This window comes from Tamandua tetradactyla, chromosome 12 (assembly GCF_023851605.1).
Source record: "Tamandua tetradactyla isolate mTamTet1 chromosome 12, mTamTet1.pri, whole genome shotgun sequence".
NCBI classification, from domain to species: domain Eukaryota; kingdom Metazoa; phylum Chordata; class Mammalia; order Pilosa; family Myrmecophagidae; genus Tamandua; species Tamandua tetradactyla.
Window position 1 is genome coordinate 64,675,457 of NC_135338.1, and position 26,506 is coordinate 64,701,962.

Here is a 26,506-nt window from a genome sequence, read left to right on the forward strand (position 1 = left end):
TAAACTCAGCTAGGTCTGCCTCTTGGTAAGAGATTTTGGTTCGAGTTGAGTGACGGCAGAGTAGACGCACGGCACCTGACCTTCCTGGAGGCCGCACACACCACCACTGCATCAGCTGAAGAGAGAGGAAGGAAGGAGGTGGCAGAAGCAAGAAGGGACTGCAGCTGCTCCTACTCTAGTCTCCTGGCCATTCTCCTGCTGCCTACTTCCCTTCACGTCTGTGTCCTACTGGTGTTGTGGAACCCCACCCAGACACTTTTTAGTCCCTAGGTCTAAGGGTGGGACATGATTTCTAGCATAAGAAAATTAACAGATTCCAAATCAGTGGAATCTAAAGGAATGAAGTTTTATTTTAAAACAAGTTAACTTCCCACCCCTCAGCTCCTTCCTGGAGCTTCTACCATGGCCCCCAGGACACACGCTGTTCAACTTGTTCTTTGAGCACATGCTGCTCCATCCTCCCACTGATCCTCTCTGTTCTCCCCCTCCTCCATCCCTAACTTCCCACTGACCTATCCCCTACACCCTATACCTACACACCAGTGCACCCCTCCACACCTCCCTCCCCAGTATCCCCCTAAACCACTCACATTGTCCTCCCACCCACCCCATCTTCCTCTAGACCAACCCATCTTCCCCTTGACACCTCCCGCTTTGCCTATTCTCCCTGGTCTGGTCTCGTGGAGCGCCTATGATCATCTAGGGCGGCAGCCGTGCAAATAGAGGGACTCAACCTTAGATTTTATTTTAGTTTCTGAGCGATGGTTTGAGTAAAAAACAAGACCAGAAAAGGGAGCTTGGAGAAGCAGTTCATGGCCTAGCTTTGAAGACAAGGATAAGATAGAAGACCAATGGTTTCTTTAAGAAGGGTCAGTTTAAAATTATAATATTGTTTATAGTCTGTGGAATTTCATTAGCTTGTAGATATAAGCTTGTGAAGAAAAATGGATTGTGGTTAAAGGACTGACTGTTTTTAAAAAGCAAGATCTTTGAAAGACTCCCCTAATAAACTGGTTGCTAACAAGTGAGAGCCCATCCACAGATAGTTTTGGTTTCTAAAGTGATAATTGCACTTTTAGTTTAACTTAAGGGGGTTTTCAGAGTGAAACTGAACTAAATCGTTCTGCTTAAAAACTTCCTTTTGACAAGTTACCATGTTATAATCACCCCTTTCTCATGTATGACTTCTTATTTAAATCACATTCCCTTTCTCCCATGGTAGCTCTGGTTGGTGCTTCACCTGTGTTCACTTGGTAGCTCAGCCTAATACTGAAACCAGGACTGTTGTGTGTCTCTGTGAGCTCACCTGTGACGTAGGCTTCTACCCTAACTTGTCCATTCTGTTTCCCTCAGCTCCTCAAGTCCAAAATGTACAGCGTGTCAAGAGAGCATCGTCAAAGATAAGGTACACTCAGATTTCTAAAAAGTCATTTTGTTAAATGTCTTAAGCAAGCCAGGTGGTCTCCGTGTTGTAGAAACTTGGTACCCTGGCACCTGTTGGTTGTGGGCTAGCTGCCCCGGCATTAACACAGAGCAGTCCACTTGAATCCTATTGTGGGGCCAGGTGGACTGCACTCCCCCCTAGCCTGCTTCCTCACAGGACAGAGAAAGGGGGTGTGAGGTGAGAGGTCGGCAGCATGGGGAAAATGCTCAGATCCATGCCTGACTTGAGACAGGTGCCGTCTGCAGGGTGTGGCATTGCTGGGAACACATGCCCCTCTCTTGGTTGGCTGCTTGGAGTTATTTGAGGCATTCATCTGAAGTTGCTCTGTCCCTTTTCCCATGCACCATCTTCAAGTCACTGGACATAGGTGACATTTCAGTTCTCACAGGTATACACACACAGAGCCTTGCAGATGTGCAGAGGGAAGAGCCTACCCTGATCACATGTCCACCTCTCTACCGGGCCCTTTAGGGCCCAGTAGCTCTGCTGAATCCTGCCAGGCACCTACTTAGCTTGAAATGACTCGTTCTTAAAGTACTTAAAATATCAATAAAAATGTGTGTGGTTCTGAAATTTTGGTTAATGAACCCAACAGTTTATTTTTAATTTAGGTCATTAAATTTTACAATAAATTCTTGCTCTGGGGTTTTTTTCCCCAGCAGAAAGCACTTCTCAGATCGGCCTGTCAGGGCAGCCCAGTGTATGCATTGATTTGAGGCTGCCAGGGACCAGGACAGCTTTAAGAAAAGCAAATCGCTCAACCCTGTGCCTTCTTAGTGCCTTAACAAGCATGAATGAGAGGAAAGGTTGAAACAACAGACTTTGGTGATTTTTTTTAGAATCTCTGTATTTCATTATTCAGAATTATTATTCTTATTCTTCAATGGCAGTGATAGCTAAGGAAAGATTACTACTTTTGTTGAAGAATCATAAATGAGATTGACTAAAGCAGTGGATTCTCATGGGGAAAATGTGGTGGAGAGGGGCCCCTAGAGGTGGAGCTCTAGCCCCTACCAGTCACTGTGGGGAGGGTCTCCCCTCAGGCATCAGTGACTTCATCTGCCCTGTGGAGTCCAGGAGCCTAGGTCCTTCCAGCTCTAAAAGTCTATGCATTTATCATGCTGTTTTTTTTTTTAATTGATACTTGTTTTGTTTGCTTTGTTTTTGTTCATAAGGTTAAACTCAAATGACTTGAAAAACATAATGGCACAAAAAGGAAGCATATTTCTTGCTGGTTAAAAATATCTGTGCTGTTGACTGTAGTACCTAAATTCATGACCTTTAAAAAAAAAAGCCATGTTTAGGAAGGATCAGATTTTACTCCAATATTAGTTTATTTTTAACTCTTGACAGCTATTAATTGTTTCTTTGCTGTGGTGTTGAGAAGAAATATTAAGATCTCCATCTCCATTCCCACTGTCATAAAGTTTAACAGGTGAAAGTGTCTCAGAAATGCCTGAGACTGAGATGTTGTCCGCTGTATTAGAAAGGGTACAAGTAGCAAATGATGTTTTCTAAGGGAAAAATAGAAGTAAAGGGCAGGAAGATTTTCATTGTCAAAGAGAAACATTTTTATTATTAGATTAATCTTAGTCTTTGGATTATATATTTAAAAGGTTTTTTCCCCCCATTTTTTAATATTGTAACATATATATGTGTTACATCAAATTCCCCATTTTAACCACTTCTAAGTGTATCTTTCAGTCACGTTAATTACATTTACAAAATTGTGCTACCAGCACCACCATCCATGACCAAAACTTCATCATCCCAAACAGAAACTCTATACCTATTATGCACTGACTCCCCATTCCCTACCCTCTGCCCACCAACCCCTGATAACTTTGAATCTACTTTCTGTCTCTAACAATCTGTTATTAAAAAAAGATTTTTAATAGTGGGTTACTGCTTCCTTTTTGGGAAAAATACGTTACAAGCAGTATAACTCTTAGTAGAATGAAATAAATATTTTATAAACCATCCATAAGTTATCATTCTTTAGAGTAGTCTCTACGTTTCTCTAGCAGACACTATAAAATGTACTAAGTTGTAGTGGGTTCTGCCCTCACCCTTTTGTGAAGGTACACTCCCAATGGCTAGCTGGCTCCTGCAGGTCTCTGGGATCCAGTGTGGACTGGGTTCTGCTCTGCCCTTATCTTGACATTATGTCAGAGTTCATCTAAAACATTGCAGTGTTCCAAAATGATCTTTAATTAGTCAGTGTTTTACTAGTTTTCTTTTGGCTTATCTAATCTAAGATGGTAGAGTTATATTTTTAAAATTATACCTTAGTGGGGGCAACTCCTTCATTTCTACTTGTAGCAATTAAGATAGTCCTTAATGTTTTCTAAAGTCCACTTAAGAGTTATTCTTAACATTTTTTTGAAGTGGTTTTGCCTTGACCAAAGTAGCAGTGGCAGCATGTGGAGATGAAGAAATATTAATCCTCTAATATAATTATTTTCAATTTCAGGTGTTTAAGGATAATTGCTGCAAGAGAGAGATTCTGGCTCTTCAGATACATTGTAGAAATGAAAGCAGAGGTTGTACAGAGCAGTTAACACTGGGGCACCTGCTGGTAAGCACTGAAGTAGCATCATAGGTTTTATATTAAGAACTCCAGCCCCTCACCTTGTTCATTGGCTGACCATGTCAAGTGAAAGGGGTCTGGAGACTGCATTTAGATTAGTCCTTTAAAACAACCAAATAGGAAACCAGTCTAAATTACTTGGATATAAAATGTTATTTTTATGACATCACTGGCAGAATTGTCAACTTTTTTTTATTGACAAAACAACAAACATAAATATTCTTAACATACAAACATTCCATACATGGTGTACAATCAGTGGCTCGCAATATCATCACATAGTTGAATATTCATCACCATGATCTTGTTTTAAAACATTTGCATCACTTCAGAAAAAGAAATGAAAAACTCATACATACCATACCCCTTACCCCTCCCTCTCATCGACCACTAGTATTTCCAACTGCCCAATATCTTTTAACCTTTGTTCCCCTATTAGTTGTTTTATTTATTTTTTTATCCATATTTTTTACTCATCTGTCTATACCCTAGATAAAGGGAACATCAGATACAAAGTTTTCACAATCACACAGTCACATTGTAAATGTTATATCTCCATACAGTCATCTTCAAGAAGCAAGGAGCACAGCTCTATACTTTCAGGTACTTCCCTTTAGCCACTTCAATATACCATGAACTGAAAAGGGATATCTATATAATGTGTTAAGAATAACCTCCAGGATAACCTCTGGACTCTGTTTGAAATCTCTCAGCCACTGACATTTTCTTTTTTCTCACTTCTCTCTTCCTCCTTTTGGTCAAGAAGGTTTTCTCAATCCCTTGATGTCAGGTCCCAGGTCATCCTGGGATTTCTGTCCCACGTTGCCAGGGAGATTCATACCTCTGGGAGTCATGTCCCATGTAGGAGGGGAGCACAGTGGGTTCCCTTGTCATGTTGACTTATAGAGAGGCCACATCTGAGCAACAAAAAGGTTCTCTGGGGGTGACCCTTAGGCCTAATTTTTTTTATTTTGGCTTTTGAAAAGGGGAATTTAATAAGTTGCTAGTTTACAGTTCTAAGGCCAAGAAAATGTCTCAGTTAAAACAAGTCTATAGAAATGTCCAATCTAAGGCATCCAGGGAAAGATACCTTGGTTCAAAAAGCCAATGAAGTTCAGGGTTTCTCTTTCAAAGGAAAAGGCACATGGTGAACACGGTCAGGGTTTCTCTCTCATCTGAAAAGGCAAATGACGAACATGGCATCATCTGCTAGCTTTCTCTCCTGGCCTTTTCTGTTTCATGAAGCTCCCTGGGAAGCATTTTCTTTCTTCATCTCCAAAGGTCACTGGCTAGTGGTCTCTCTGCTTCTCGTGGCTGTGTCATTCTGCTCTCTTGGAATCTCGTGGTTATCTCTCTTGTTGTGCTCTCTGAGGCCTAATTTTAAATAGGCTTAGCCTATCCTTTGCAGGAATAAGTTTTGTAGGGGCAAATCCCAAGATCGGGGGCTCAGCCTATTGATTTGGTTGTCCCCATTGCTTGCGAGAGTATCAGAAATTCTTCATATGGGAAAGTTGAATCTTTGCCCCCTTCTCCCCATTCCCCCAAGGGGACCCTGCAAATACTTTATGTCCAAATCACTCTGGGATTTATCGGGGCATCCCACTAACCTGGACAAACCAATAAAATCTTATGCTCTATTCACAATTCCCTGTACTTATGGTGTTCAGCTAAACTGATCACACAAGTTAAATTAGGAAATGCACTACCCAAAATATAAATTTTGCACCAAATAAATATCTGTCCTTGTAGTCTCACACAGCAGTTGAAGTTTTAAGATATGGATGATATCATCCTTTTTTCAGTCTTCTGATAATACGTTAGTCCTATCCAGATCAGCTTCATTCCTATCTCTACTCGATTTCTGATCATTTCTTCAACTTTTTAAATCATTCCTGTATGGGATACTGCTGACTTTCATAGCTTCAGATCTCTGACTCTGAGACTCAGGTGTCACATAAATATCCAAAAGTTTCTGGGAAGGACCAGGTTATATACAAACAGCTCAGTATCTCAGAATTTAGAGTTAACAATTATACTTCCTGAATATATGTGATTGCTGTAAGAGGCTGTACCTCTCATTTCCTCACCAACAGTGAATAGGTACATCTCTTTCTCCACATTTTCTCTAGCACTTGTTTCTCTCTGATCATTTTTAAATAGTCTTATCCACACATCATACAATCCAGCCTAAGTGTCAACTGTTTTTTAAATACCCCCTGCCCTATTTAGAATAAAAAGAAATCTGAATTGAATTTTAGTTTTGTAAAATTAAAATTATATAGCACCTTTTTCTTATTTTTTTCACTTATTTATTTATTTAATAGCACTTTTGATTCTCTCTTTTTACCATGAAACTCCACATTTCTTGTGTTTTTTTCATTAGAATCATATTTTATCCTGGCAGGATATCTGTATTAGAATAAAACAAAGTCTTTACTAGGTATCTTTGTCTGTCTATGTAGAAAAGAGAACTGACTTAATTCTTCAAAGGCAATGTAATATGTGTAGTCACTATGTAGAATATGAAATACAGTGTCTCTTGATTAATTTGTCACTCTTCACTGTGAAAATCTGGTAGAAAGGCAGATTAAGACACATTTCTGTAGGATTTAATTGCATAGAGTCGGAATTTTTTTGCCCAGTAAGAACCTTGAATTGTTTGCTTACAGGTGCATTTAAGAAATGATTGCCAATTTGAGGAACTCCCATGTGTCAGAGCTGACTGCAAAGAGAAGGTGTTGAGGCGGGACCTTCGCGACCATGTAGACCAGGCCTGTAAATACCGGGAGGCCACCTGCAGCCACTGCAAGAGCCAGGTCCCCATGGTCACTTTGCAGGTACAGTCCCTGGGCCACCTCCTCCGCGTGGTTCAAGCCTCCTTTCTCCACAGAGCAGCTTTTCAAATGACTGTTTATACAGGAATAAAGAGAAAAGATAGGCATAAATAGCAATTTTCATGTAACTTCATTTCAGAGTTAAGCTTTACTCATTTTGCTTATTTTGATTTATTTAACTAGCATTTTTCTTTGCCTTGATTGAATATCATTATTTGGGGTTTCAAAAAAGGGAAGAACAATTATTCAAAAAATGTAGAATTTTTTAACTTGTCTCAGGGAATGGCCTCAAAATTTTGATGCATTCCTTAAATATTTTTGCAGCTAGTGACAGAACCATTGCTTGCAGCAGGATAATTTGTTCCATGTTACTGAAGTGCAGTTGTCTTTCTTGGAGATAGGATGAGAATTTAAGATTTGTTCATGACCGTGGTTACTTTGGCACAGTTCTTCATTTTATGAGTGTTAGAATTGGATCACTTATATGTAAATTAAAGAGAAAGTGAGCGAGGTTGGGGGTGGAGGCCAGACTTTAAAATTATCAACTGCTTTCAATATGTGTCTGTTCACTGAAGTGCTTATTGAGTGTTTCCTGTGGGCCAGATACTGTATTAGGAGCTGGGGATTCAGCAGAAAGATTTCCTCTACTGGGAAGAGATCGTTGACAGACAAATATATTCTTAAGCATCAGACAGTGATAACTGCTCTGAAGAGGTAGTCTTCCTGGTCTGGGAGGATGATTACATGAACGGACAGTTGATGACAGTGGGTAAATTTCCTGAGAGAGGCAGGCAGGATCTCTGGAAAGTCTTGAGCAGCAGATTTCTGGGTATGGGAGCTCAGGGATGGGTCTCAGGTCTCAGAGGAGTGTTTCAGGCAGAGGTGGGAGAACAGCATTCCAAGCAGGGGTAAACTTAAGCAAAAGCGTGGTTAGCCATGCGGTCTTTAGAGAGGGGCCAGAGTAGGCTGAGGCAGGAGCTTTAGTGTTGACTGAGTGAGCAGGGGAAGCATAGAGGGATGACAAATGCTTCTAGGAGCTGGGCTTTCCCTGGGTGGTGGAGCTGCCTAAAAGTTTATAGCAGGTGTTGGCCAGATTTGTGGTGCCCACAATCCTGTTCACTAGGAAGTGAGGCAGGCCTGGGACTATAGCAAGAACATGTTCAGGACATTGATACCCGCTCCTCCCCGGGGACCTGTGTTTTTAATTTGCTTTCCTTTATGGCTGCACAGGGTGGGTACGCAGCCATAGGGCATCTGGGAGGGCGAATCTTGCCTGACAGGGACCTCAGCAACACCACCATGCACTCAGGGAAGGTCCTGACTGTTTGAATCGCTGCCGGGCTCCCACAGCGATGGCACCACAGCGCCAGACATGGCACCCCACTCAGCTCTGCATCCAGGGTCTGCAGCTCTGGACACCACTGAGTCAGGGCTTTCCTTGTCTTTAAATGGTGAATACCAGAGGAAGGAGCTTTGCCCCCTTGGTCTTGACACCTGACCTATGCACGGGGTTGTAAGGAAGGATGGCCACATGGATCTGCAGCACTTAGTGGGGCTGCTGAGACGAGGAGGTGTACCACCCAAGTGCTACAGGCCTTATTCCTCACACCTGTTCTCATCCCCACCTTAACTGGCTGGCTTTACCCCGTACCAGGGGCTGGGGTCAGGTACATTGAGGACAGCTAGGAATGCAGACAAATACATCATCACCTCCGTGGCAAGGGGAAAGCACAGATAGGGTAATGGAAAGAGCAGAAGTGGGGCTGAGGGGCGCTTGGAGAGAGGGAACCTGAGAGAATGGGGTGAGGCAGGAGATGGTGAGCAGTCAGGTTCCACAGGTCAGGAGAAGGAAGGACTTTGTATGACAAGAAGTCTTGAAAGAATTTCAGTGTGTTTCTGGAAGGCAGTGCCTGAGTGTAGACTGGATAGTACGGGGTGTTTGGGGCAGGATCCTCACCAAAGGATGGAGCTGTGTGGTCAAGGAGGGTGGAGTGGCTTGGTCACAGCACCTGTATGTGGCAGGGCACTCCTGTGGTGCTGAAAGTGAGTCTGAACCAGGGATCAGGAGAGCTAGGAGTGCCCCGGGGCCACTTGGGAAATGCTGCTGGCTTTTGTACTTGCTGGTGGTGTTTCAGAGTATAGCTTGGTGTGCTCCTGCTCTTGAGTTCCATGTCTTTGGGGGCCAGCCCTTTGTCCATGGGAGCCACAGAGGAGCCTCTAACGAGAGATGCTCCAGAGTCCATGGCCTTGGGTTCAGGTACCTCACTTAGCCAGGCGCCATGAAACCAAGATTCGTGCTGGTCAGAGAAGAACTTATTTTCCATGTACTTAGTTGTCTGAACAGAATGTCAGGCCAGTCATTTAAATGCCCAGGAGATTAGACTGTGTTTAGATAACTTGAGAAGCATTCCTATACCCCAGAATTAGAGGCCAAGGGAAAATCTCTTTAATCCCAACTGGCAAAGGCTAGACAAACGACCAGATCCCAGCTCTGCCACTCACCAGCTGCTTGAGCTTGGGTACGTCACACCTGCTTGATAATTGGGGTCACACAGGCTGTGTGAACCAGACCCATGCTGGGCCCACCCTGGGGACTGCTCTTCTCTCAGATGATTCCAGTTAGATCTGCCTAGACTGTCCAAGGTGCCTGATTTGTGACCTTCACTTAGACTGTGTTGAGCCATAAGTGCTCATCCTGATGTCAGATGGGGGTCATATTGTTGCCGTGACCAAAATGGCTTCCCTTGGGTCCAGGTGGGGACGTTGGTGGGAGGTGAAGGAAACGGTTTGTATTCACACCTTCACACCAGTTTCATTCTCTCCTCTCCAGAAACATGAGGACACTGCGTGTCCCTGCGTGGTAGTGTCCTGCCCTCATAAGTGCAGCATTCAGACGCTCCTCAGGCGTGAGGTAAGAGAGGAGGCCGGGCCCACTGGAGAGTTTGTGTAGTATTTGAAATTAGAGTGCCACTAGAATCCACTTTTCCCGTAAAAGCTGAAATTTAGTTTTTACTGGTCATTACAATAATATGTGTAACAGAAAAGCAATGATGGAAAAGCTCATGCTATTTTTTGAAAGTCAGAAATTTCAGAAAAAAGCAGTTAAAAGTTACAATTCATAAATCCAGGGCAAAAAATAAAGAAAATAGGAATATTTTATCTACAATGCAAGCAAAAGGTATCACCTTTTTAGTAAAAAAAAAAAAAAAAGCTATTTTTAAGTCTATAAAACATGGAATTACTATATGATTATTTCAAGAAAATGAATTTACTTAGAGATACCCCAGAACCAATTTTGATGACACTCATTGTACAGAGAGGGCAGTAGCTAAGCAGTGGACTAAGATCCTCCTGTTCTTTTTTTGAGGTGGTAAATTGTACCTCAGCTTCATTTGATCAGCATATGTCCAGGGAGAAAAATTACAAGTATTCCTAATGTTTTTGCATCTGATCCTGACCTGGAGTTGCCTTAGTCACTTTTAAGGTTGCTGTCTGAGGCTTTCAGGGGCCAGTGCACTCATGGTGGCCTAGTCTCCCAGCCGGCCACTCCATCCTGGGTGCTTCGGGTCTGTGGAGTCTGCCCCTGCCTCAGTCTTTGTTGACAGGCCTGATATTTCACAACTGGACGTTAGAGGGAAGGTCGGAGGCTCCTGTGTCCCTATCGAGTGAGAGGGTCTATGTAGGCATAGAGCCAGTGGCTGGGGATGGGCAGATCCTCCTGGGAGCACAGGCTCCATGCCTTTGAACTTGGCTCTCAGAGGGGCTGGAGGAAGGGCATGTGGGTTCTTTAAACCACCATCCTGTAAAGGCCTCTTTAAAGTTGACAATCAAGAATCTATTCTGTCGAAATAATTTCCAGGGTTTTATACACTTTCCTAAATTTTCACTCACTCAGGGTTATCTGAATCAGGGGCAAAAGCTGCCTCCATTTGTCTCTAAGTTATTTTTATTTTTAAAAAAAGTCTTTCGACCTGCATTTATCCTGGGTTCCTGATAAAGGATGCTGACATTATGTTTAATGACCTACAGATCTGTTGGGATTTAAAGTAGTGCGCTGAAAATAACATTTGTCAAACTCTCAGAATGTCCCTGGTTTTAACATCAGAAGTCTTGATTCTGTTGATGGCACTGAGAGAGTATTTATTTATTAAATTAATTAAATATTTATTAATTAAATAGTGAATTTAAATATGTGAATTAAATGTCACCATGCACCCTGCCACGATGCTGCACTTCCATGCTGGGTACCTCAGGGGACTTGAGTGCTTTCCCCCACTCGCAGTTCAGGGCTTCCTGGCCGGGTTGGGAGGAACAATTCACACATCAGGCTTCCAGGTCCTTAACCAAGTGTTCCTCTGTACTGCCTCAGTGATAGTCCCCAAAGGATGTCCTTGGGGACAGTCAGATGGTGACATCCTCAGGCCACATCTGTGACATTGGTACTCTCCCCTTAGCACCTGAGACACGGAGCCGAGAAGAGTAGACCCATGATGCCATTTTCTCCCAGTCCTAGCACAGGCTTAGAGGGGAGGACCTTGTTTGTCCTGGTGGACTAAGGAAATGCCATAGAAGGGAACCTGGTGGACTAAGGAGATGTCATAGAAGGGAACCAGTATGAAGCTCTGGGAGTCTCTAGGAACCAAGTGCCCTGACTCAGGAAACCATCCCTGGTATTTCTTGCAGGCTGTGCTCAGCTCCAGCTGTCCTAATATAGGACCTAATTGTTTTCTGCCACTAAACTCTATGCCTAGGGCTTCCTAATGAGAATTCCTTTAGTAAAGAAAGAAACTGTTCTTTTTTTTTATGTTAGCATAGTATATAGCATTTTATCTTTAAAATATTGTCATTTCAATTCCGTTTCCTTTGAGGGGGCATCACAAATCGTTTTTATTTGATAGTTCAACATATAAGCTGAATGAGGGCTTTTGCTTGAAAGATGAGTGTTCCTCTTCCAATTCCTCCTAATTTTCTTCCATCAATTAGAGGTGACAGTGGTAAGACTCATATTGTTAGAAGGATCTTAGAGACCTTTTGAAATCTAAATGAATTTTTGGCCATAGGGGAAAAAAGTATTTTCAAAAGAAGGAAAATCTCATATATTTCCTGTTACCACGGATATTAAGAGTAATGGTACATAGTGTAAGCTTGCTTTCAAAATCCTTTTATTTTTGTGTACTGTATATTAGGCGTGTGACCCAATCGCATCCTGAATGCTTTATATTTTTTGTGTTTCATACAATTTTTGTTTATAGTCCTTAAATGTGCATTTCAGTTTACGTTTTTTTTTTCCTTTGTTTAATTCTGGCACTGCAGATGGCACGTCACATTTTGAACAATTTGTTCTAAAGAAACTGCAAGTTTAAGAAATGTTACAGTAAACGTATTTCTGTATATTGGTGTACATATGTGTATACACGTGACTCTAGGAAGCAGATAATATATACACACCTGTAGTTGCTAAACTCCATTCTTAATAGTGCAACCCAGATGCTATCTGTGCCCTGAATATGTTTGAACATTTTCATGCAAACGTTTGTGCCACAACTCACGTCTCTTTCCCGTTGCAGTTGAGTGCACACTTGTCAGAGTGTGTCAATGCCCCCAGCACCTGTAGTTTTAAGCGTTATGGCTGCGTTTTTCAGGTCAGTATCTCCGACATTTGTCCTTCCCAGTCACTGACATTCTGCAATGAGAAAAAGTTATTAACATTTTAGCATGCAGGGTCTGGACTCTTAGTCTTTGTCTTGAAACTGAAACACCCTGTTGCATGGATGACAAAAGCCGCATGCAGCAGGCGTGGGTGCTTGCTTTCAATTCCTGTGATGTTTTGAGACTTCAGGTAGACACCTTGACTGAGGGAGAAGTCAGCTTTCTTACATTAAGAGAACCACTGCCTCCAAAACCAGTTAATAGATTGAACAAATAGGAATGACATTTTGGGGGTTTTCTAGAGAGATTGTAATGGAAATTTGGGCCATTATAAAGTAAACAACAGAAAAGTTATAAATATCAGATTTCATCAGTGTAGGCATCACTGCGTGGCCCTGAGGGTCACATACATGTGTGTACTTAAATGCGTGTTATCTACCCACCTGACTCAAAGTGGAGGCTGGGTCCAAACACAGTGCAGTCCACTTCAGTTCCCCCCGGGGCATGGCGGGGTGAGGGTGTCTCTTTGCTGCCAAAGGCATGGGTTTTTTTTTATTCATTTGGATTTTTTTTTTTTAGCACGTCTAAGATTCCTAGTAAATTTGAACCAAGTTGTCATTTAAACATATATCTTACATGTTAAAATCTCAAAGAACAGTATATATTACAATTGAGTGTTTTATATTTAACTTCATATTTAACCAAGTGCATTATTATGAAATCAGTATAGTGATGTTGGCATCCAGGTATTTTTTTAGAAAGTAAAACATTGAAGAGTTTGAGGAAGACTGGCCTTACCTTTGCTGTGGTCGCCGTGAGGAGACCACACCTGCACTGCTGTTCCGTCTTATGTAGTATCACTCATTCTCTCTGTGTATGTGTATATATATGTTTATATATGGTAATACTTATATCAACATATATATATGGATATTCTGTGTACAGAGTATATGTTTTGGAGATCATTGAACTCTTCCTGTGGCTTTTCATTCAGTTTTCCAGTGTCAAAAAAATTATATTTTCATGCCAAATATTTCCTTAAATATTCCCAAAGTACTATTTCACATGATTATTACGGACTCTAAAATGGTCTACATCTTATATACTCTGTACATTGTTTATGTTTGTATGTAAATTTCTGAGTATACTTAGAATGGTGAGGAATAATACATTTTTTGATACCCTGTGTTTGAACTAACAAATTCATATTCCAGTAAATTATTTCGAATCCTGGTTTGTTTACATTTTTATTAGACTGCTGTAGCAGGAACTAGTTGTGACTGCAGGTATCTAAACATTTCCCATTAATATTTTAAATAAATGTAGTTACAATTCACAAATAACAAAAAAGACATGGTTTTAAATGTGATTTCTTGTATTCCACATGTGAACTGTTGATCGGTAGGAAGGCACTGATAGGTGAAAAATGGGAGCAAGAATTCAAGGTTCTCGTGGGGACGCACTGCCCTCTTGGGTCCTCCTCACCTGCACTAGGTTGACCGATGGCTCCTGAGTGGACCTTCCAGGGGGTTAGCGGCTCCATGTTGATTTGTCACGAGTAGTCCCTCCTCCACGCTTTGTGCTGCTTTAGCCGGGTGTCCTTCTGACCATATCTCTTCATGATGTGTGATTGGCTTAGTGCACCTTTATTCTCACAGGGGACAAACCAGCAGATCAAGGCACATGAGGCCAGCTCTGCAGTACAGCACGTCAACCTGCTGAAGGAGTGGAGCAATTCTCTGGAAAAAAAGGTACGCCTCACTGGCCCCTTCTTTGTTCATTTTTATTATTCAAATTGTTTGAAGAAGAAGAACTTTTCTGTACTTACTTACGGTCTTTGGATAAAAGATTCAGCATCGAGAAATTGTCAAAAGGTAACTTCTCTTCGTGTGATGTTGATGGAGGTGTTTATTTTTGTTTGTTCTTTGTTTTCTACGTGTGTCTAATTGCCAAGCAACTACACGGTGTCTTTTATATCATGCTGTGGCTGTCTCTGCCTTGGTCTAGAACAGAGATTTTCAAACTCCTGACCACCTCACAGTGAAAATCGAGTGCAGGCGAGAGGCATGGGCGTGCCCTTGTGGACTCTTGAGATACTGGAAATGTTTGTCCTCCTGGATGGTGCTCAAAGATGAGCCTCTCTCTGGTTTCGTACATCACAAAGTGGTTCCCACCCAGGCCGTCAGGTCCGTGAGCCTCAGCTCTGCATCCTCTTGTTTGTGTTCCTGAGGAGGTGTGTGTCACCCACCACAGGGTCCAAAATAAAGACTGGCCAAGGATGAAGTTTGTATTTTGTTACAGTGGGAACTTATTTCTCATTATGGGATTTCTAAGCTGAAATTTCTTAGGTCATTTTGTTCATCTGTAATAGAAAATAGACTTTTGTGTTGGCTCAGAAAGACTTCATCACATAAAGGTCAAATGAAAGGAAAACTGTTCATAAAATTTTGATTTTGAAAAAACCCTTCTTATGTTTTAGGAAAGCTTAAATGAAAAGGAAATGTAGAGGGCCCACAGCAAAACAAGCTAGGCTAAAGGATGTTCTCGGTGAGGAGGGTCCCAGGGTGGGGGGTGGGTGTCTCCATCTGTGCCTCATACATCTTGGGGACACACTTGCCAGTTAGACTCATCTGTGCATGAGATATCTGATCAATGAGCAAGAACCTGGGTCAGCAGGGACCCAGGACTTACATGCTTTGATTTAAAAAAATAAAAATTTTAAAGTTTAAGTGAGAGAAGTCCGAATTGAAAGAAATTACGAGAGTTTAATGTGGCATGATGTGTGTTCATTAATGCAGGGTGCTTCTTCTCATACCAAAAAGTACTTAATTTGTTGCAAGAAAGATTACCAGTGTTTTTGGAGATATTACAGAAATCTTCACCAAAAGTATCTCTTTCAGAGGTGTCAGAATAAAGAGTCTGGGAATGCTAGCCATTTTTGAGAGATGGGAATGAGCGGACTCTGAATTAGAAGGAGAAAGAAAAAAAGGCTATGGTGCTACAATCTAAGCCGATTGCTTATAGGAGTTTAGGGTGGAATGTAGTTGTTTTTTTTTTAATTAATTAATTTATTTATTTTTGCCTGGGTAGGCACCGGGAATCAAACTTGGGCCTCCGACATGGCAGGCGAGAACTCTACAACTCTGCCACTGCGCCACCATTGCCTACCCAGGAATGTAGTTTTTTGCTAGGTAAAGCCAAGGAAAGTGAAGTCATTTTTGCCCATGGGACATTGCAAGTTTTATATTCCTTAGAAAACATACATTTATTTAAAGATGAAGTAGTTTCCTTATGATACACATATCACATATCTGCCTCTCTGTGTATGTATAGATATAGGTATACATATATGTAGGGAGACATTAAAAATATCAGCAAAAAAATGAAATAGAATGTTCTTGCATCCTACTGCTTCTTGCTTTAGCAAATTGTGTAGCATATGGAGAAGGCCCTTCTCTCTAAACTGGGTTTTTCTTTAAATGGACATATTGGGATTGGCTCTTTGTCACAGCCAGTTTTGTCCTGAGATGCCACTGTGGTGATCATTGGCTGCAGTCAGCCGTCGTGCACAGGTGAGAGGCAGGGAGAACCCGTACTCTTGGGCACAGATTGGTAGACCTAGGCCTCTGTGATGGATGGAGGGTCTTCCTGGATGTCAAAATTCCTCTGTGGAAATCGTGAGGAATGAAGCCTTGTAGGAGTTGCCCTCGAACTCCTCTTACCCAGGATGGGGGTGGGAGAGTTAGATTATGTGTAAACTGTTTCTTGGGAACTATTTTTCAAGAAGAGATTTGGAAAAAGTGTCATAGGTGGGCTTTGGAAATGTGTGCACAGCGGGCACTTCCTTTTGACTGCCACAGGCCCTATGGATGAACGTGTAGCACTTCGGTGGGTCTCTTATGGTGCTGGGCCCAGCACATCTGCTCTGCAGTACCCGCTGTTGATGTTTGAACATTTGATGGTTGGCACTAAGGACTGATTCGTGTGATTCTCTATTCTCCCATCTTTCCCATTATGTTTAGGGGCTGTTCAGATTGCAGGGGTGGCTTAATGGCGGACTGGGAAATAATTGAGTGGGCTGTGACCAGCACTTTTTTTTTTTTAATGAAATTGAATAAATCAGTGATTAGAACATGTACGATTTTGTGAAACCTGTTTTTAGGTATATACATGGGGAAATGTGGGGGTTTTTGTTTTGTTTTTTTGTTGTTGTTGTTTTTTACTCTTTCCTGGTCAGAGATTTATTAGATTTTCAGCAAAAATTTTAAAAATTATCCCTATTTCTGAAAGAAGTAGCTACTGTAATTTGCCTCTCCTTAATTCCTGGGAGAGATTCTGGAAAAACAGCATATAGGATTCCCTAATAAATTACCAGTGCTTCCATTTCCTCTGTGAAGGGGATTTTTTTTTTCTGAAACTCCATCTTTCAGCGAGCTAATAGCGGGCCTATATTGTGAAACTTTAATTACTGTAATCCTTGCTGTTAGTTAATTAGAGCTACTTTTTGTTAGATTAATTGAAGAATTTCTCTTTCAGGTTTCCTTGCTGCAGAATGAAAGTGTAGAAAAAAACAAGAGCATACAAAGTTTGCATAACCAGATATGTAGCTTTGAAATTGAAATTGAGAGGCAAAAGGAAATGCTTCGAAATAATGAATCCAAAATACTCCACTTACAGGTAAGAAGTTTAAGACTATTACTGGATCAAAAGTTAGAATGCATTCTATTTCCCCCTTAGGGGCTGAGATGTTTGAGCTAAAGTGCTGACTCTGTTGGGCAGAGCAATGACAGCTTTGTTTCACTTGCTTTGTACCATAAAGAGAGAGGTTTTTCAGTGAGGACACAGGAAAGGGGGTCTTTTCTCTAGAACAAACCTCATCATCTCCCTTCTGTGCTCTGGATCCACTGTGGGGAAATAAGGCTTATAGCCTGTGTTTTTAAAAAATTATTTGTGAGTTCATATTGTAAATGAGTAATTGTTAAATGTGATCTTTTACTTCTTAAAGTTTATTCTGAGTTTTTAGTAATACATGCCCCACCAGTTTCACCATAGTAATCCAGAGGTACATCCAAAAAATAAATAAACATCTGTCACTCGGAAGAAAAGGTGATTGTCTAAGTAAACCTCATTGAAATGGTACTCCTTATTTCTCCTATCAGTGCAGGTCTTCATTAGATACTTTTTAGTGTTTTATTTTGTAGACATTATCTGCCTGTCTACTAGGCACACCTGTGGAAGAATTACTTTGGTGTGGCTGAAATGGGTTTTTGGTATTTGAACTTGTGACGTGTTTCCCTAAATTATCTATCTGAAAGAGAAAATCTTTCTAATAGTGCAGGGGTACAGCAGCTGTGAGACTACCTTCCTCACATTTCAACATTGGAGATGAGTCATAATGCCTTGAAGTGCATATTAAATTAATTTCATGTATACAGGCAAACCTTAGAGATTCCCTAGGTTGGGTTCCAGACTATGCAATAAAGCATATATCGCAATAAAGCAAGTCACGCTTTTTTTGGTTTCCCAGTGCATATAAAAGTTATGTTTACATTAAACTGTTGTCTTATTGAGTGCAATAGCATTATATCTAAAAACATAATGTATATACTTTAATTTAAAAGTACTTGATTGGGGCGGGTCACGGTGTCTTAGCAGGCAGAGTTCTTGCCTGCCGTGGCTGAGACCCAGGTTCAATTCCTGGTGCCTGCCCAAGAGGAAAAAAGAAAGGAAAAAAAAAAAGAATAAAAGTACTTAATTGGGGAGACAGGGAAGATGGCGGCTTAGTAAGACGCACGAATCTTAGTTCCTCCTCCAGAACAGCTACTAGGGGAGTAGAAACGATACAGAACAGCTCCCAGAGCCACGACAGAGATTAAAAAGACAGCGTACCCCATCCTGGACGGCTGACTGGCTGAGAGAACCCGCTCCGGTGAGATTGCCGAGGGGCGCAGGCTTCACCGGGCGGGGCGGCAAGCAGCCGGAGTTCCTCCCTTCCCCCTTCCCGGGCCGGCTGGGAGAATTGGACAGGCAGTCCCCTCAAGCCGCGGCAGCTGGCGCCCACAACACGCGCGGCCCCCCGGACCAACTGAGTGAATTGGATCGGAAATCCCCAGGCCGCGGAGAACGGTGACGGGGGGGGCCTTCCAAACACATGACTCCCCGGGAACGGTGCACTCTCCCAGGTGGGCCGCGGCGGCTGGCGCCCTCCCGCCACGCTTGGCGCCCCGGGCCGACTAGGAAATTCGGACGGGCGCTCTCCCGGGCTGCGGCGGCCGGCGACCCTCCCCGTGTTCGGACCCTGGGCCGGCTGGCACTCTTCCAAGCCGCTTCGGCTGGCGAACCTCCCCGACGGCGAGAGTTTTCCAAAGTTAAAGGACCCACAGCACCTTTTACTGGTGGGACCCGCAGACAAACGTGTGCCACGAGCGCCACCTACTGGGCAGGATAAGAAAAACAGATCCCAGAGATTTCACAGAAAAATCTTAAAACCTTGTTGGGTCCGACACCCAGGGAAATCTGACTAAATGCCCAGACACCAGCAGAAGATAACGGATCACGCTCAAAAAATTGAAAATATGGCCCAGTCAAAGGAACAAACCAATAGTTCAAATGAGATACAGAAGCTGAGACAACTAATGCTGAATATATGAACAGAAATGGAAAACCTCTTCAAAAACGAAATCGATAAATTGAGGGAGGACATGAAGAAGACATGGGCTGAACAAAAAGAAGAAATAGAAAAACTGAAAAAACAAATCACAGAACTTATGGAAGTGAAGGATAAAGTAGAAAAGATGGAAAAAACAATGGATACCTACAATGATAGATTTAAAGAGACAGAAGATAGAATTAGTGATTTGGAGGATGGAACATCTGAATTCGAAAAAGAAACAGAAACTATCAGGAAAAGAATGGAAAAATTTGAACAGGGTATCAGGGAACTCAAGGACAATATGAACCGCACAAATATACATGTTGTGGGTGTCCCAGAAGGAGAAGAGAAGGGAAAAGGAGGAGAAAAACTAATGGAAGAAATTATCACTGAAAACTTCCCAACTCTTATGAAAGACCTAAAATTACAGATCCAAGAAGTGCAGCGCACCCCAAAGAGATTAGACCCAAATAGGCGTTCTCCAAGACACTTACTAGTTAGAATGTCAGAGGTCAAAGAGAAAGAGAAGATCTTGAAAGCAGCAAGAGAAAAGCAATCCATTACATACAAGGGAAACCCAATAAGATTTTGTGTAGATTTCTCAGCAGAAACCATGGAAGCTAGAAGACAGTGGGATGATATATTTAATTTACTAAAAGAGAAAAACTGCCAACCAAGACTCCTATATCCAGCAAAATTGTCCTTCAAAAATGAGGGAGAAATTAAAACATTCTCAGACAAAAAGTCACTGAAAGAATTTTTGATCAAGAGACCAGCTCTGCAAGAAATACTAAAGGGAGCATTAGAGTCAGATACAAAAAGACAGAAGAGAGAGGTATGGAGAAGAGTGTAGAAAGAAGGAAAGTCAGATATGGTATATATAATACAAAATATTAAGACTTGAAAGTTGAAATTTAATCCCTGGGCTGCAGAGTGGATGTTGTATTAAGCAGCCATGAAAACAACATTCATCTTGTTGTACAACTCATCAGAGCTCTTGGGTGAACCAGGTGCATTCTCAGTGAGTAGTCATATTTTGAAAGGAATCTTTTTTTGAGTAATAGGTCTCAACACTGGGGTTAAAATACTCAGTAAATCATGTGGTAAACAGATGGGCAGTCATCCAGACCTTGTTGTTCTATTTATAGAGCACAGACAGTAGATTTAGTGTAATTCTTAAGCCTTAGGATTTCAGAATTGTAAATGAGCTCTGACTTCAACTTAAAATCACAGCTTCATAGCCCCTGACAAGAGCGTCATCCTGTCCTTTGAAATTTTAAAGCCAGGCATTGACTTCTTTCTAGCTATGAGAGTCCTAGATGGCATCTTCTTCCAATACATGGGTTTTGTTTGCATTGAAAAATCTGTTAATTTTTGTTATCTTAGCTACATCTTCTGGATAACTTGCTGTAGCTTCTACTTTGGCACTTGCTGCTTCACACTGCACTTCTGTGTTATGGAGATGACTTCTTTACTTCTACCTCATGGAATCAACCTCTGCTAACTTCAGACTTGTCTTCTGCAGCTACCTTACCACTCTCTGCCTTCATAGAATTGAAGAAATTCAGGGCCTTGCTCTGGATTAGGCTTTGGCTTAAGAGAATGCTGCAGCTGGTTTGATCTATCCAGACCACTTAAACTTTCTCCATATCAGCAATGAGGCTGTTTTGCTTTCTTGTCATTCATGTGTTTTCTAGAGTGGCACTTTTTATTTCCTTCAAGAACTTTCCTTTGCGTTGACAACTTGGCTAGCTATTTGATGCAAGGGGCCTAGCTTTTGGCCTATCTTGGCTTTTGATGTGCCTTCCTTACTAAGCTTAAGCATGTTTAACTCTTGATCTAAAGTGAGAAGTATGTGACTCTTCCTTTTACTTGAGCACTTAAGAGGCCATTGTAGGGTTATTAATTGGCCTAATAGCAATATTGTTGGGTCTCAGGGAATAGGGAGGCCCAAGGAGAGGGAGAGAGAAGGGGGAAATGGTTGGTAGAGTAGTCAGAGCACATATTTATTAATTAAGTTCACTGTCTTATGTGAGCACAGTTCATGGTGCCCCAAAACAATTACAATAGTAGCATCAAAGATCACTGACCACAGTTCACTTTCACAGATATAATAATAATGAAAAAGTTTGAAATATTGCAGGAATTACCAAAACGTGACTCAGAGACACAAAGGAAACATATGCTGTTGGAAAAAATGGTGCCAACAGATTTGCTCGATGCACGGTTGACATAAACCTCCAATTTGTTAAAAAAAAAAAAAGCGTAATATCTACACAGTGCAATAAAGCGAAGCACAATAAAACAAGGTATGCATTTATTAAACTTTGTGGTTGCCCACAGAGATGAGGGAAAATAAAATGAAACATCAGTTTGTTTTAGAAGAGTATTCTAACTAATACTAATTAATAATTAACAGTCATTAGCACTGAATCAAGCCCTAAAGTGCAGTGTCACATAAAATAACCAGAAGTCTCCCCTGCAATCCCCTAGCATTTTGCTGAGGCTGTTCTTGGACGTTCATCAGACTGTCCAAGGAGGTAAGTCAAGCCACTGTTCTGGGAACCTGAGTCCAGCCCACATGGCCCACCCTCTCTTGTGCTGCCTAGCTATAGAGCAGTTCTAGCTACTCACAAGATAACTACTATATTTGACTTGGGGTTCAAATAGGGGGATAGAAATGCCAAGTTAATGAATGTTACTCTAGAATGTTACCTATTAAAAATATCAGGGTGGGCCACAGTGGCTCAGCAGGTAGAGTTCTCATCTGCCGTCTGGAGACCCAGGTTCGATTCCTGGTGCCTGCCCATGCAAAAAAAAAAAAGAAAAAAAATATATATATATCAACAACAGAAGAAGAATGAATGAGATAATGGGTTTATATATATCACTGTCATTTATCACAAAAAATGTAAAATATGCATAGATGACTTTTTCTGAAACCTCAGAGATTTTATATAGTCATTTCTTTCTTCATTTTCCCTTATTTCAATCAGAAGAGTTTCAATCACGCATTCTTCTATGTGTGATTTATATCTTAAAACTTTTGTGACTGAACAAATCAGCAAGGTCTAAGTCAGAAAGAAAAAGGTCAACTGATTAGCTTGATAAGGAGGAGGGTGGCAGCTGGCCATCTGTCTTCTCCATGGAAAGAAAAGTGTGGGGGTGAGAAGTTTTTATGTTAAAGAAAGTGATGTGGCCCAGAGTGGTGCCCCACCTTGTGATTTCCTTATGTGTGGGAACTAGTGACTGAAAGTTGATAAAAACTCTATAGGATGGTTACCCAGTCACCTAGAGTGGTATTCTAGTCTACTAAAGCTGCCAGAATGCAACACACCAGAGGATTGGCTTTTAATAAAAGGGGATTTATTTAGTTAAAAATGTCTAGTTCTTCAGAGGAAAGACAGCTAACTTTCAACTGAGATTCTTTCTTATGTGGGAAGGCACAGGGCAATCTCCGCTGGCCTTCTCTCCAGGCCTCTGGGTTCCAGCACTTTCCCCAGGGTGATTCCTTTCTGCATCTCCAAAGGCCTGGGCTGAGCTGCAACTGCTGAGATGAGGTATGCTGAACTGCTTGAGCTGTTCTACATTGAGCTCTCTCATTTCAGTATCCAGCCAATTAAATCAAACGTCATTCATTGCAGCAGGCACACTTCCTAGCCGACTCCAGATGTAACCAGCGACAGATGAGCTTCACATACCATTGGCTCATGTCCACAGCAATAGAACTAGGCACCTTCACCTGGCCAAGTTGACACCTGAACCTGACTACCACAAGTGGTTTACGTGGAAGGTCCTCCAATGTATGATTTTATGAAAGGTGAAATTTGGTTTTACCTTTTCATCACGTGAATTTGGCAACACTTGATTGGCAATGAGAGAGAAGTCCTGAACAGCCAGTCATCAGCACCCATTGACTGGGTACCTCTATACTTGACTCAAGGAGGTGACCACCATATAGAGTCACTCTCAGCTCAAAAGGCACTTCTGGTCCAGTTCCTCCAGGCCCTTCTCACCCTCTTCAGCTGTGCCCATCACTGTTTCACTCCTGCCCTTTGATCCCCACATGGCCACTGAATGAATTTGGTGATTCCTGCAGCCAGTGGGTGTATGGGACTGCATGCAGAGCAGTGGGTCTGAAACAGAACAACAAGCAACCCCACATCCTTTAACTGGCGTTCATTGGCACCACCTGTCCTGTCTCACTGAGGTGTTATTGCATACTGGGGACCCAGTCACCTGAACAATAAAAGGTGATAGCCCAAAGAGACAATGAATTAAGCCCGGAAATGCAGAGTACACAAGAATGATAAACGGATACTTACTCTGCAAAAACAAATATTTTGAATAGGATTTGCTTATGCAGTGCAACCTGTTCCATTTATCTCGGCTGCTGAATGTTTTTTTCCTGACAAAATCCCATGTATGCATTGAAGATTAATTTTCATGGAAAGACTGTGGGGGCAGCGGTGTCAACTGCTCTTTTGCTTCATCTTATAGAGAAAACCTTTCTTAGATCTGTGTTCTGCCTTAAAGGGTCAGTTTTTAAAATAGCATATTTCCCTTGTCATGTGTACCAACTCCTTTTAAGTAACTTGGTTGAGCTTTGTCCATGGTCTGTCCGTGGGGCCCAGGGCACTGTGGCTCTCAGGAGCAGGGCCCTCAGACTGCCTATTCTGTTCTTGAAACCAGGCATGTTGCAGAATGCATCGCATCTGCACAGCACTTCCATGGTCCCCACTGTCCTGCGTGCCCCAGGCTAGGGGACAGGTGACTCAAGCCTATCCCTCTTACACCTTGAAAACCATAAGCCACTTGCCCCGAGCCATCCAGCCAATTCCTTGACCCCTAATCTTTCCACTTAGTTACAGATTGTGCCTAACCAGAACTGTTTGTCATTGATTATTTTAATTTTCATTAATTGCCTCTTTTATTCATTAGAAGCCATTTTAGCCTAGTTTATAATATTAGTGTGTAGAGTTCATGAAAATAACTTCAGACATTCATTAAAAATACATCGTGCTTATGGATATTCATTAACACCAGCAGTGTCATCCTCCAGTACATGGACTTTGAAAATGCCTTGAATATCCCTCTGGCTATATGTACTTGTTTAAAAATAAAAATTGCATTACTGGAGGAAGTAATGTTCTTTAGAGAAATCTTTCTTGCTTCTGAAATGTTAATGAACATTAGGGTTTCTTGGAAAGAACAGGAGGAATAGCACTGACTTCCACCCCAAGAAGAGGGCCCAGAATCGGCCATGTTTGTACCCTGTTATTAACAGCTGGCAAAGGTGCTGAAACTTGAATGTCTAAAAATAGACCTCCAAAAGGAGAAGCGAATTTGTGGGCCTCAGCGTTCCCTTCCACCCCCACCCCCCACCCCCCGCCCCTGCCCGCACCTAGCGTGGCCTGCAGCCTCAGGTGGCTCAGTCATTCCAAAGCTTTCCTGAAGACTAAGCTAGCTGGCCCTCGTGTGCTTTATTTTAAAAATGCATATTCTTTTTGGAGGTGAAGCACCCCTGAAAGGGGCCCTGGCTTCACCTAAGCAAGGGCATATTGCTCCTTGCGGTGCGGGGGGGACCTGCTCTGGGGTGGGCCTTACTCGCTCCAGTGACTTTGCTTATATGACGTAAATTCAGATGACCCATATATTTCCTAATTATTTAAATTCAGATAGCATAAAATCAGGTTGTGCTGTCCTGTCAGTAACCTCATGTTTATGGGAAATGTTTTCTTCTCTCCCACCTTCCTCCTGCCAGTCCTATGCTAGGTGGCCAGGCGGGACCCCAGGTGGGGTTCTGGGTGCCCTCTGCAGCTGTGTGGGTGGAGGCATGGCCATTTGTCCACTGTAGGCTGTGCAGAGGGAAAACGGGTCACTGTGCAGAGGGGAAGCTGATCTCTGCCCTTAGGAGACTGAGGCCACAGGAGACACACAGAGGGAAAAGGTGACATCACGAGTGTGGCATCAGCTAAATGCACTCAGTGGGCGAGGCTGGCTCTGCCTCCATGTGTTCTTCCGGAAGGTGGGACATCTGAGGCCTTGCCCTGAGACATACATTGGGAACTGGTGTTTTGCCCACATGAGTTCTGGTGAGCCCTGAGAGGGGCACTGAGAGGGAACCAGACATGTGAGCAGGAGGGTCTGTGGCTGTGGAGTTCACTGAGACCTGTTCATGGTAGGAAAAGGGGAGTTGGGTTGATACCATAGTTTCTGGTCTAAGTTCAGAAGCATGCGAAAGTGCTTCTTTTCCCCTAAGGTGCACACCTGAGGTGTTGGGCAGGAGTCACTCTTGCCTGATCATCCAAATCCTTTCACACATCCCTCCTCTTTTCTTATGTTCTAGAACAGTACCCAGGTGTTCTCCTTAATCATGTATTGCCTTCCCTTTGGCTTCCTGTCACTGTACACCACCTCTTGAGCACAGCATGTGTCTGTAGGCAGTGCCTCAGGAGCAGGACTGACCTGCTGGGCTGGTTAGCGGGTCCTCATTGGGGCGGCTCTGCTGCTGGCTGTTTTTCCTGATCAGCTGGTACTTAACAGGTGGTGCCTTAACTTTTTCAGAGAGCGTTAACTGTTTTTGTCTTTTTGATATCTTTGAATTTGGAAGCGAGTCATAGACAGCCAAGCAGAGAAGCTTAAAGAGCTCGACAAAGAGATCCGTCCTTTCCGTCAGAACTGGGAGGAGGCCGACAGCATGAAGAGCAGTGTGGAGTCCCTGCAGAACCGAGTGTCTGAGCTAGAGAGCGTGGACAAGAGCGCGGGGCAGGCGGCCCGGAACACAGGTGAGGAGCACGCTGCACCTCGGGCCTGCTGTGGTGGGAGTGGCTGCTCCCAGGGCAGGGCAGGGTCCCAGGGCCTATGAGACCTGTGACACAGGTTCATGGCTTCAGTAGTATCCGAAGTGCCTTATACCCCAGAGCAATTCTTTACAAGTGCCCATCATCTGTGTGCAGAGTTGTAAATTGTTCTGCTGAGATTCTTCAATAGACAGACATGTGTCCCTCCACATGTGGTCTAGCATGTGAGAGGGCGGAGGAGGGACCACTTTCTTCTGGTGGTCTTGGCCCCTAGAACGCCAGAGTTACACGAAGCCTCAGAGCCCTTCCTAGAAGGGAAGGGAACACCTAGAAGTGGAGCCACTGAGAGGGACCCTATAAGAGTAGTCCTGAGCTTGGGGAGCGTGCAGGGAGGATGCCTGGTGGAGGGCAGGGCCTGCGAGTTCCTGACACTCCTGGGCCACATGCTTGAAGGCTGATGGCAGGGAGCTGGAGAGGTGGGAAGGTAGAAACAGCACAGGGAGAGTCCTCTGCACATCTGTATGAAAATGAACA

The 26,506-nt window shown here is 42.8% G+C and overlaps 1 protein-coding gene across 17 annotated transcripts in view; it reads left to right on the forward strand.

The window, feature by feature from the left end:
* TRAF3 (TNF receptor associated factor 3) overlaps positions 1 to 26,506 on the forward strand; it is a 187,872-nt gene that overhangs the window by 153,711 nt on the left and 7,655 nt on the right. For 16 of the 17 annotated variants that reach the window (XM_077123635.1, XM_077123637.1, XM_077123640.1 and 13 more), the window contains 8 exons: positions 1,354 to 1,405; positions 3,918 to 4,022; positions 6,704 to 6,871; positions 9,699 to 9,779; positions 12,436 to 12,510; positions 14,176 to 14,268; positions 17,054 to 17,194; positions 25,783 to 25,957. In XM_077123635.1, coding sequence (XP_076979750.1) covers positions 1,354 to 1,405; positions 3,918 to 4,022; positions 6,704 to 6,871; positions 9,699 to 9,779; positions 12,436 to 12,510; positions 14,176 to 14,268; positions 17,054 to 17,194; positions 25,783 to 25,957 — 890 coding nt within the window. The remainder of the gene's footprint in view (positions 1 to 1,353; positions 1,406 to 3,917; positions 4,023 to 6,703; positions 6,872 to 9,698; positions 9,780 to 12,435; positions 12,511 to 14,175; positions 14,269 to 17,053; positions 17,195 to 25,782; positions 25,958 to 26,506) is intronic. The other variant, XM_077123627.1, reaches the window with a different exon arrangement.